This window comes from Drosophila elegans, unplaced genomic scaffold, assembly GCF_018152505.1.
Source record: "Drosophila elegans isolate 14027-0461.03 unplaced genomic scaffold, ASM1815250v1 contig_208, whole genome shotgun sequence".
Classification (NCBI taxonomy): Eukaryota; Metazoa; Arthropoda; class Insecta; order Diptera; family Drosophilidae; genus Drosophila; species Drosophila elegans.
In genome coordinates, this window is record NW_024545578.1 from 1,437,498 (window position 1) to 1,450,596 (window position 13,099).

Consider the following 13,099-nt stretch of genomic DNA (forward strand, 5'->3'; position numbering starts at 1 on the left):
TATATTTTTAAACTAGAGTAAAGACGAAAGAAAAAGAGAAATACATTACCAACTATCCATTAACAAATTTAATAAAATACAGCATTAATTAAAAATAAAATAAAATAAAATAAAATATAGTTTAAAGATGGTATTGAATTTAATTTTGTTCACAAATCGTTTAAATGCAAAAAAAAAATTTCAAGGGTATAAAAAACGTATATAAAATGAAATATTGGCATTATATTGAATTAACTTAAAATAAAGACGTTTAAATAAAGTTAAATTTAAAGAAGACATTGAATTTAGCATAAAATGTTTCATTTATTTTGGTAACAAATTATTTTGGTAACAAATCATTTAAATACAAAAAAAAAACTTTTTTAAAGTAAAAAATTACTCTTATTTACACTCTTAATAAAATAAAATTGACTAATAAAATAAGTAAATTTACCTTTAAATCTGCAAACACAGTTTCGAAAATATCATGGTGTTGAGCAACACTTTAAGGAGTAATTCTATAAAATAGGTATCTTGACTCTTTTATTTTTTTATGACTTTGGATCTGTAAGCCTTACGATCGATCTATCAGTTTCCTTTTCTCTATCGCCAACTATATCCACCCACACTTAACCACCACGCACACACCCAAACAGTCACTCACCCACGCACACACTCTCTCACACACACATTTGGCTAGACTCGAGGAAGAGCTGCTTTCACTTACTTTCTTTTCTGACTATCTTTCTTTATATCTGTATCTTTCTACTACCTCTCCTCTCTCTTTCCGCTGAAACAAAACAATTACAAAAATACGAAATTCGAAAAACGAATGCGAACAAAATTTCTATAATCTCAATCAGATGGCGAAGATGGAAAAATGGTGGGTGGTCCGCCGGGCAGCACTCCGCCCCCCTATCCGGGTGGCAAATTGCCGCCGGGCGTAATGCTCAGCGAACTGCCAGAGCCGCCGATTCCGCTGTCGGAGATCGGACCGATCCCACCGCCCCCGATGTTCTCCACTCCCAGTCCCACGCTCATCGCGGGACGACCTCATGGGCCCGGTGCCGTCAACGATCAGGATTACCAGCAGGACTACGACTACGATGGTAATTTCCCAGCCCAGACCCACACCCACACCCGAATCGTACCCAGCCCCTCCTATAGAGAAAACCAACCAAATTCCCTTCTAGATTAGCCAACCCTCAGCTCATTAACAAAAACGCGCACTTCATAATGTATGCTAGTTGGGGATGTTGATATTAAGTTGATATAACAATGAATTAATTCATTACTAGTACAACAAAAAAAAAACAGAAATTGGCAAGTTTAGTCTTAATACGTGTGTCTTGAAAATAAACTACTGACTGTAAAGTATAAGTTTTAATTCGATACTAAATAATATGGGAAAATTTTCAAACTTATTTTTAAAACACTTAAGTTTTATTTTTATACTTTTGTGGTATTAATTTAATACTCATCTTATTGAAAATCTTGTCTACCCAATGGATTAAAATTCATAAAGGTAAAAAATATTTCTGTCGAAACTCCAGTTAGACAATTAAAGTTGTATGAACCAAACTTTTTTTTTTAAAGTTTTACATGCATTTAGATATAGAAGAAATTTATATATATATATAACCGATATATATACATATATATTTATATATGTTTAAATATTTAAATAATCTATTGACAAAAATTAATTTAAAATCAACACCGCAATAGCTAGTCCCCTCCCTATTCCCTCAAACCCGACCCAAATACATTTTACGTGGTTTTATTTTGCAACGCTCACTAATTTGAAATCTTTTGTGTCTTAATTAGATCACGATCCGGATCAGGATGAGCTTGACTCGGATGACGAGTATGCCCCGTATGGTGGCAATCAAGTGCGCATGATGGACACGCAGCGCGTCGAGGAAATTCCAGCCAAAGAGCCCAAACCAAATGCAGTTCCTCTCAAGTCGGCGCTGAAGAAGAAGGGCGGGGCCATGCCCACCTCCGCCTCCACGCCAGTCACGCCCACCCAGGATCATGGGGCGGGAAGCGCGGCATCGGCAGCGGCCATGGCAAATAGCAACGGCGGTATAGGTTCGATGGCGGCAGCTGCTGCAGCAGCGGCCCAACAGTCCGCCAGTCAGCGTCCATTGGTTATTCGGCAGGATGCAGCGGGCAACAACTATTCGCTCAAGTGAGTACCAGTAGGAATTACCAAATATAACAGGTATTAAGTGATGTTTATTTGATTGAACATGGAAAATTTTAAATAATTTTAAAAGACCTTTAAATAAAGCTTAATTCAAAATGCTATAGATTGGCTTTTACGATATAAGTATCAGCTTTTAATTCAAAACACTTTCAATTATTCTTCAAATTTGGTTTTTTCGCTAGAAAATGTTCAACATTTAATAAAAAGCAACCCAAAGCTGTCAGTTGTTAACACTTACCACTATCACGAACAAACAACTGTCAGTTGTCAACATTTAATATTATCACGAAATTGTTTAACACTAGAAAATAAACAAAAACCATTATTTTGTCTAGAAATGTTTTTATCAATATCAATCCTTTGCCGTTAAATAGTCAAAAGACCAATTTCCATGATTAATCATAAACAGCATAAATACCATTTTAAAGTAGTATAATTTTGTATCGTTTTACTTAACTCCCTGTTGACTCTGTTTAACACGACCCTTAATCGCCCTAAACTTCCCCACGTTTTTTGGTAGTTCTTTATTAAAACACCCAATTAAAGTTTGTTAATCTGCCCAGAATAAGTTTCGTTTGTCTCTCTAGTGTATAAACACAACTTTTTACCTATTATACTACTGAAGAAAAGCTCACCAAAAGATTTAATACCCCCAAAAAAAACCTACTATTTGTTCCGTTTTTATTGTTACTCGAACTGTTTTCTATAACAAAAAATTTGTTCTCTTCTCCGTTTTTCCCCGACTGCCCCCGAAAACCTGTGTTTGTTCTATTTCATATACAATTTCGATTCGATTCGTTTGTGTGTGCGTGTCGAACAACAACAAAACCCATCCACTTCTATATCTACTACTACTACTACTACTATTTCAACCAAAACAACAAAATATGTAACGAATATCAGGCCAATACTTCGACCACGGATTAGACTATGGTAAACAATTTTTAGCTAATTTATTTGTAATGTGAAATCATGAAAACCCAAAACAATAAATGCTTCTAGTGCACCCCCACATACTGCTCTCTCTTTCTCTCTCTCTCTCCCTTTTTAAATGTTTTAAATGTTGTTATATAACACTACACTTCTACTCTGTTGTATAACACTCCCCGCAGTCCTTTTTAAAAATAATCCCCCCACAAAACGAAACAAAAAACGCGCTCATGTATACTTGCACTTTGTGCTGCACTCAAACACTCGGCTGTCTGTATTTTTGTACAAGTTTTTGTTTTATTTTTGGGTAAATAAAAACTGAAAGTTTTACAACTTTACAACACTGGAGTACACACGCAAACACGAACAATCACCCACACACCCGTATTCTTATTAAATTACTAACTTTTTTGCAGCGATTTTCGTTGTTTGCCTCTTATGAGTTTTTCCTTTTTTGTTTTTTCACAACACAACACTCGAGTCTTCTTCATTACCCCCATTACGTCTGTATGTGTGTATATCTGTGCGACTGAGTGTAGATTTTTTTTCCGTAAAAACTTTCTTTGTCTTTTCTTTGCCACTGCTGTCTGTGTAGTATTTCCCTCTGAGTCCTGCATGTTTCATTTCAAGCAAGAATTTGTTTCAAATTACAATTTGCCTTCCCAGTTTTAATTTGATATTTCCCACATTCGAAATATGCAAAAAAAAAAAAGTTAAAAGAAAATGGTATTTCCGGCGGTGTAGGTCAAGTTTTTTCATTAGGCAAACTTTGCCTTTAAGTTGTCCAGAGGCGAAATGAAAACTTGAAGTGTGCCTGTGCCGCCAGTGCATCGAAATTGAAATTGAAATTCAAATTGAGTGGAGGACAAAGACAGGCCTCACTCAAATGCTTTCGAGTGTTTCGCTCTTCTCGTTTTTCACATGACTGATATGGCCAACAATTTATGCACTTTATAACGCACAAAAATCAAATAAAAAGGAAAAATATGTAAAATAGCTGGGGTGCAGTGCACAGCGTAAGCGAAACCGAAGCTCTGCGAAACGTGCCTGCTAAAAAGCGATTTCTTGTTGTGCGCCCTCCAATATCTAACCATCTGTACATCTATCTTTCTATCGGAAAACGTAAGAGTGGGCACAATTTATGGGTATGTCGCACTTTGAAGCCATTTTGATGGAGGTTAAATCGCTTGCAATGTGATGGAGATATGTCAGGAAAGAAAGATATGGGAAGGCATAAAGGTTATGGCACAACGAAAATGTTTTAGAATAACAAATTTAAAAATATTTATAAAACTTTCAAACGCTTTTTATCTATTGACTCTATAAATATTATTTAAAAGGAAAGATAATTAAAAAGTAAACTTAAACCTATATAAATTATTTAATATAATAAAGAGTTTAATAAAACCTTTTTAGAAACAGAAAAGAAAATTTTCTGGAAAAGTACAAATTTATACTAATTTATTTATAAACTATTTAATCTAATTAAGAGTTAAAAAAACCTTTTTTAATCCTACTAAAATATGTACCCAAAGAATATTGGCTCACCTAAAAGTCCGTAAAATGCTTTAAATCTTCTGAAGAGAAAGTGACTTCCTGTGTGGCATTTTCACTCTATTTTCCTCGGAGACAGTTGGTGGAAAACTATATAGAATGCGTATTGCGTCACTCATCCGCCGCGCGGCCCCCACAACAAACTCCCAGGCTTTGTTCAGTTTTTATCCAATCGTGTTTGGCATTAACGCCCCGAAAGTACGACGGAAGCAGCCAAACAGGATATGGCATTCGAGGCGGGCTTTTTTTAAATCTTTTTCTATAGTAAAACCCCCGACAGCTTTAAGTACAAAGTCAAACACATGGGTGTACGTACATACATATATGCATGTGTTTTGCATATTATTTTGCACGGCTGTGTGGGCTGCCAGATGTGCACTCCACGTGCCGTTTCCAAAAGAAAAGAAAATGGGGGAGAAAACCAAACTGCCGCAGCAGCAAAGGAAAATAAAGAGGTGGAAAAAAGCATTTTCCTTCTTTTTTTCGGGTTGGTGACAAAACTTAAGGACAGAACAGGAAAAAGATAGACAAGATACAGTTGTGTATGGAATAATAGAAAATGTGACTTAAATATACAACCAATTTATTTAAATTTTTGAAGGTTAACGAAATATAAAAATACTGCATATCCATTAAAATATTATATAACCTTGGAAAATTAAACTCTGAAGAATTAAATTAGGATTAACTTGATACATTGAAATAAGCGTTTTTTAAAATGTTTCTCTAAAATTGTAATTTAGTAGGTCTAGTCATAAAAAAATAATGCAATTATTTTTGCAACTGGTCATAAATTTAAAAACAGAATAATTCGTTGCGCCATTATCTTTGTTATGAATAGTCTGAAAAACCATCCAATCTAAATGCGTTTAAATATGTAAATCAGGTACTTAAATGTGCTTATATCCTCGCTAATATTTCAACTGCAACTGTAGCAAGAGATAAAGAAAGACCCAGAACTGTGTGTGCACGTGGATGAATAAATTTAACACATGCAGCGGGGATATTTATGCACATGTGAATACTAGAAGCAGGCTAAAATCTGGCAGATTGCCTGGCCAAGATTGCAGAAACGAAAGGACTAAGACTAGGACTCAGAGGAGGGACACGATAAATGAGAAATAACACAAATAAATAAATTGCAACATAATATAAATCTGGATATAGAATTTTACATTTCATAAATACAAACACGAAATGCATAATTTAATATGAAAACATTTGAATTGAATATAAGATTAGGAATGGGTTTACCTAAAATACTGAGATATATTAATCAATTCTGAGAATAGTCTAATAAAATATTATTTTTTTCCGAATTTAAAATATTTTATATTTAAATACAATGTAAGCTGCATAATTTAAAATTAAAATATTTAAACTATTGTGCAAAATATAAGATTATTTGTTTTTAATACATTTTATTTAAGTTTATTATGGTTTTTGTTTAAATTAAAATTCCGAAAATAGTCAAAGTAATTAAAAATAATATTATCCGTATTTAAAATAACTAAAAACCGCAATAAAAATAAAAAGCAAAACGAAATACATTTAAATTAAATAGGAAATACTATTTTTTTTTTACCAGTGTAGGACTCAGAGGTGGAAGGACGACTGAAATGCATGGGCAATGCCTGTATAGTTGCCAGTAGTAACTATTGTGGTTTGGTTGTTGTGCTAATGTGTCTGTTTGTAGTGTTTAATGCGCCTGCTAATGACTTAATGGTTAACACGCCTTAATATGTGTACCGCCTTTGATGCTTAACCCACAGCAGGCAGCAAATGTTCAACATCCAATTGCCGTGCACTGTGGAAAACAAGGAGAACGCCCGACCGTTTGTGATACGCGAAAGTAGCAGCGACAGCGACGAGAGCGATGGCCATATTGTCTACAGGGACGAGGACAACGACAATACGCGTCTGGCCAAGTTGGCCCGCAAGGAGTCGCTGTCCCTCAAACTGCAACTGCGGCCGGACAAGCAGGACCTGATCAACCGCAACATCCTGCACCAGGTCAACGACAACGAGCTCAAGGAGTCCAAGGAGGCGATCGGAGCCCGTCTCATCCGCCGCCTGTCGATGAGACCCACGGCCGAGGAGCTGGTCGAGCGCAACATTTTGAAAAGTGAGTTGAAATCAAGGTTGGGAAAATCCAACTAAAATCTAGAATTTATTATGAGAAACAGAAAAATCTTAGTACTATCAGCTCATATGCCAAGTTTTAACATTTAAAATCGTCTGGATTTTGTAGAAATTTAAAATAATATTTAGTTTTATAAAATTAGGTTTTATCTAGAATTTGTTAAAGGAATCTAAACGATCTTAAAATTCTTTAAATTTTGTAGAAATGAAAATAAATATATATATTTTTAAATGAATAAGAACAATCAGCTTATGTTAAAGTTGTTCAGATTTATATAATGGTGTTTCCCAACCAATTTGAGTTTGGGAACATATTAAATTGAATCATTTTCAAAGAATCTGATTCTCTTTTAATGAATTTAATAAATAAACTTTATCAATTCTTTAAAAATTCGTTTGATGGGAATGTAAAAAAGATTAAAGAATCAGATTTAAGTTAAGCTAAAACCTTTTAAAAACAAAGCAACTTGAACTTAAATAATTATGGATTTTGGTTGATAATTTTCTTTTCCATTACTATTACCTTTAAAATGGAATTTTATTAAATGCTATTCACTTGATTTTGTGCAGCTCAATCACCCGCCGAGGAGAAAAAGCAAAAGGAGGAGAAGAAGTCGTATCTGTTGCGCAAACTCAGCTTTCGGCCCACCGTCGAGGAGCTGAAGGAAAAGAAGATCATCCGGTTCAACGACTACATCGAGGTCACGCAGGCCCACGACTACGATCGAAGGGCGGACAAGCCGTGGACAAGACTGACGCCGAAGGACAAGGCCGCAATTCGAAAGGAGCTGAACGAGTTCAAGTCCTCCGAAATGGCCGTCCACGAGGGCAGTCGGCATTTGACGAGGTATGCGGCTATCTAGGGCCTTGTTTGGATTAATATCTCAAAAGAAATTCAGGAGGAAACACTGAAAGTTTGTTTTATAAGGTGTCAGAGAATAGTTTTACATTTCAAAGGGGCTATCTAGTGTTAAGGTATCAGTGGAAATAGTTTTGATTCTATTTAAGAGGTATTAAAATATCTAATCCCTTGTTTAACCTTATTTCTCAGTCAAAGTTAAGGCAGAACCCCTTTATAGAACTTGAATATATAAGTTACTTCAATAAAATGTCAGGTGAAAAAGATCAGAATAGTTTTCCATTTAATTAGGTTTACTTAAATAACTTTAATTTGGAACCACTGAAATTTTGTTCATTTCATTTCATTTGAGGTCTGGGGCTATCTCAACAATTGTTTAACTTGCTCAGCCAAAATTCACTTATGTTTTTGTTTTAATAAGGCTAACGGGAACATAGTTGTGAATAGTTCCATATTTCACAAGTTTAAGGACTATCTTACCCAACTATTTAATCCAAAATTCAGGCATAACTGCTTTAAAGGAAGAAAGTTTTAAAGTATTTTTAATAATATGTATGATGTCTGGCCAAAAGGCTAAACAGTTTCTCAAACGTCATGTTACTTGTGTTAAAACCTACATTTTAAGGGAACATCTCAAGGAAAGGTAATCTTAGAGTTCTTTTAAAAAGACTGTCAAGTCTTGATTATTTTGAGTATTTTAACTTGTTCATACTGTTTAGCAGTTTAAGACTGACAATCGCATTAATTAAACTATAAGCTAATTGACGTTGCCAGGGTATTTCGCACTTCGATGGGCATGGATAACCACCGAGTCTAACTGGTTTTGCAAATTGCTCCCGTGGGTGGTTGCTGGAGGTCGTCAGTGGGTGGGTGGGTGTGTGTTAAAGTGCGAGGCTGTAGTTCGTTGTGGGGCCAAAGCAATCTCGCAATTGAGACATTCCAGTGTACGGGGGCCTGAATTATGTAGCGGGCGTGTCCTTGCGGCCAAATCGAATGGCCAAAAAGTGAGCCAAGCAAAAAATTGCCAATGCCAATGGCCAGTGAAGTGTCACGTGCAGTTTTGGCCAGCAGTCAGCTAGTCAGGCAGTGAGGCAGTCGGGCAGTCCCTTACAAATGTATTTTGGCGATATGCAGTCACAAAGGATTCGGTGTTTTTTTTTTTCATTTCCATTTCCCTTGCAGTTTTTGGCAGTGTTTTTTTTTATTTCTGGGGGAAGCAAGTGTAATGGCTTTTGGATTTCGGTCGACTGCACTTTATCCTTAAAGAGTTAAGCGATCTGGCTGCCACACGCCATTTAAACTTGCTCGCATTTAATTCTATTTGCTGGCCACGAAACTGAAAAACAAAAACAAAAAAAACTAATCAAAACTTTCTCTTGCAGATTCCATAGGCCATGACGATTGCAATGGCAGCAACTTTCCAGCAAATTGCAACAGCAACCCAAGCAACAATTGTATTTTATGCAGCATCAAATTGTCAACAAATATTTAAAAGCAAAAAATTAAGCCAACAAACTAAGAGTAACAAAAAATAAGAAAACTTTCAAACCAGGCATAAAAAGAAAAATAAAATAAAACGAAAAAAAATACACAAAAAAAAAGAGGAATGAAACGTGAGAAATTGAGGAAAATATAGGAAAAAAAGCCACATTCAATACATCATAATTGATAGTTTTCTGTTGATCATAGCGAGAAATGCCGCTCGGTTTTCTAATTTTAAGTTCTTTATGTTTCACCTTCTCCATTTGTTAATTGTGTGTAAATAAAATTATTTTCGATATTCAAGCCAATTTCACAACGCAAATCAAAATATCAATTCGTCTTTTGTAGAAATGTTAAGTCGCTTTTTGAGTTAAGGCAATTATGTATTATATTATATAAAAATAAACAATTAAACAACAACAAGGAGAAACACTAAATGATATTCGATTAAACATTTACATTAATGAAAACTAAATGGCTGAAAAAAATTCATTAAAGCTTAGGCATTAATTTACACTTACTGTTGCTTTCCATACATTTTTAATTTTTGAATTAAGCCAACTAAAAAAAACAACACAGAAATATACAAACAAAATTCTATACGAAAAATTATGTTTTACATTTACACAACATTATTGTAAAAAGCTTAAACGTAAAAAAAAACAAAACACAACACATTAAACTTAGAACTACGATACATTTACGATAATACCGAAAAATAAACTCTAATTTTTCGAAAGACATGTTTACGAAAAATAATTTAGTTGTTTTCGTTTTTATTTTCAGTCTGTGTTTGTTTTGTTCAATTCTCGAGTATCTTCTAACATGTACATACATATCGCCAAAGAATATTTGCATGGAACTCTAAAACTTATCGTGGAGATATAGAAGGAAACCCAAAAACCCGCAAAAAAAAAGCTGACAAAAGAATGCTCAAGCTGGCAAAAAAAAAAGCCCAAAAGTATAAAACACTCTAATAATAAATGGCAACAAAATATCAGGAAAAATAAACTGAAGCAAGTTGGACCCAGAATGAAGTTTTTTAGCGAGGAGAAAAAGTAAAAGAAAAAATTACAACTTAAGACGTAAGTCACGTAACCTACAACTTTTTAGACAGAGAGTACAGAGTTCGGAACCAGATGGAACAACATCATAATGAATATTTATTTTGTAAAAGCAGGGAAAAGCGGAAACTGAAACTTTTACTCAAGCATTCCACATAGTAAACTTAACCAAGAGGAAAATATGGAGAAATTCCAAAAACAAAAACCAAAACAGAAAACAGAAAATTGTAAATTTTGAGGCAAATGCAAATTGAAATGCTCGCGCGTGCTCGTGAATATTTAAACATAAAAGACGTAAAGTAAATATAAAACTAAAACTAAAGTTAAACTAAAACTTAAACTAAAACTAAAACGTAACGTAATGAACTCCGTTTCAAAGGACACTTAGTAAGATACAGATACAGATACAGACACAGCATATAAATTAAACGAAGCCACTTATTTCGAAAGCCCCCGATTAAGGGGCATAAAACCCATGGTCATTAGTTAAATGGTACAGTGGTGCTTCCTTTGCAAGTTTCATTCTTCTAATCGAAAAAAGGGGGGAATTGTAATATTTTCGGTTTTGAATAAGACACGAAATCGAAACTATATAGCAGTCCTTCTTCGTTTCAATCCGAATCTGAATCTGAATCTCTCTCTATGTCTGCCTCTTGCTTCAAAGCGTTGCATTGTCAAAGTTAAGCAATATAAATTGCATATATACATATAAACAACAAATATATATGAAAAAAGGAATAAATAAATTATACATATTTAATGACTATACAAAAAGGCAGAATATATATGTATATATTCATTTATGTATACACCTATTTATATGAGATGAAGCAGCCGAAGCTATACAACTCTATCAATATGGGATATAGCATAGTTTACACTTTTTCTATGGAGCGATTTATAGTGTACGATACACGAGAATTAGAGCAGAAGATCGTCGGTTTCGACCCCATTCGAATCTCCCCCGATAGCACTCGCGATATATGCGATATGCGATAGGCGATTTTCGATAGGCGATGTCCGATAGGCGATAGTCGATAGGCTACAGCTATCTAGAACCGACTTTCGTATTATACAGCAGGGCCTTTCCTCCTCGATCCCCACCAGTTTTGTTCTTCTGCCATTGGTTCTTCCCTATACTCCCTATTTTTCGACACATCTTTGCCAACTTCTGCAGTTGCAGAAACCAAAAAATGAAAATAAAAACGAGTAAAAACAAAAAAGATCTATAGCAATAACTAAGAACACCATAAAGCGATTGAAGAAATGAGTTTTTGGGCCAAGGCCGAAGTATGAAAAAAAACCACAGATAAAGTTGTGAAAATTTGCAAATGCGAAATGGGTTAAGAGTATGAGTAATGCAAGTTAAGTAAAGTAGCGGAATAAGCGTAGCGAGAGTTTTGGCAAAAACGGAAAAAAAACCGAGATCACAAACAACAGAAAAACCAGAAAAATATTGAATAATAATCACCGACAAATTGAGATTTAATAAAGATTTAATTACTTACAAAAGGTATCACGTATTATCTATGCAAAACAACATGGGTTAACCATCGATTTTTAAAGAAGTGGGGGAAAAAGGTTATTTTAAATTTAAACAGCAATGGATCTCCTGAGATAAACAATATTAAAATGGATCATTAAGGTAAAACAGAACTTACAAGATATTATAATTATTATTATTATTTTTTTTATTTTGAATAATTGCTTTTTAAGTTGAAACGAAATACAAAAAAAGGATATATTAGGATCGACTGTCTCTACTTATGGAAAATATTTGTCAATATGGTAAATTTTAAGTATTTTATGATTATGATTTTTTATATATTTTTTAATTTTAGTGATCCGTTTCTACGTTGAAACGTCTGCGGATTTCTTCGGTACTTTGACAAGAATTGATGACATTTGCAAGGAGTTTGGTTCCAGCCTCCAGAAAGATATCCAGCCCAAGATAATCTGAGGCCAAAAGGAGTTGCACAAGGAACAGAGGTTCGGCATTTTGATTCTTAAGGAGTCCTTTGAGAACCTGCATTCCCGTAGTCTGTTCACAACCTCCGATATCCTGCACAAATGTATACCACTTTATTATAAATTCCATTGTTTTGGAATCGACTCTGGCCAGAGGAATAACATCATTTGAATACGTCCCGTTCTCTACTTTTGCAATGTCCCGAATGGCTGCAAATTGTAGCGCCAATCGAATGTCCACTGTATGAAGCACGCCATCGCTACTCTGTAGTTTTACAAATATCGGGACTTCTAATGCTGAACCGCTTTTCGACATCTTGTACTTTGGAATTTTTGGAATTGCTATGTATTTACGATACAGATTGAGTTTGATGTACAATGTTCTAAGCTTGCTATCTATGAAGACTTTAAAAGGTATTTTATAAGTATAACTTTATGAGTGAACACTCAAGTGCTATACTTTTAAGGAATGGCAAACATTTTAGGAAGTAAAAAAGAAGAACAACAATTTTAGGAAACATAATCACTGTTTCAAAAAAAAAATAAATTTAAATATTTTTCGCTATCGTTTTCATCCAAAATATTAAAAATTTTTTCAATGCCTTTAATTCAAATGGAAACTTTTTAAACCTAATATTTACCACTTTTATTTAAACTCTTTAATATTAAATCATGCAATTTAATGGCATTTTATTAATTAAAATATTATATATAAAAATTTGAATTCAATAATCAGATATTTATTTTTACTTTTCATACTTCTTTCAGTGTTAGTGTTCATTGTGTTCGCATTTTTTATTCAAGTACAAAAAATATGAACCATCGTTGCTTTTATATATTTCTATAATTTTTTGGTGTAATAATGATTACAAGAAAGTTTTTCAAAACGTATTTTATTGAATCTATCAA

The 13,099-nt window shown here is 34.1% G+C and overlaps 2 protein-coding genes across 2 annotated transcripts in view; one reads left to right on the plus strand and one right to left on the minus strand.

Annotated features, from left to right (window-relative positions):
* Positions 1–9,917, plus strand: part of LOC108145804 (phosphatase and actin regulator 4) — an 88,426-nt gene extending 78,509 nt beyond the window's left edge. The window contains 6 exon segments of the mRNA XM_017271378.2: positions 843–1,088; positions 1,807–2,173; positions 3,095–3,124; positions 6,448–6,800; positions 7,388–7,664; positions 9,059–9,917. Of these exon segments, the coding sequence (XP_017126867.2) occupies positions 843–1,088; positions 1,807–2,173; positions 3,095–3,124; positions 6,448–6,800; positions 7,388–7,664; positions 9,059–9,074 (1,289 nt within the window). The 3' untranslated portion in view covers positions 9,075–9,917.
* Positions 9,918–12,011: 2,094 nt separating this feature from the next.
* LOC108145806 lies at positions 12,012–12,740 on the minus strand. Its single transcript, XM_017271395.2, has one exon. The coding sequence runs from the start codon at positions 12,504–12,506 to the stop codon at positions 12,060–12,062; it is 447 nt and encodes a 148-aa protein (XP_017126884.1). The 5' UTR covers positions 12,507–12,740; the 3' UTR covers positions 12,012–12,059.
* Between the last annotated feature and the right edge of the window lie 359 nt (positions 12,741–13,099).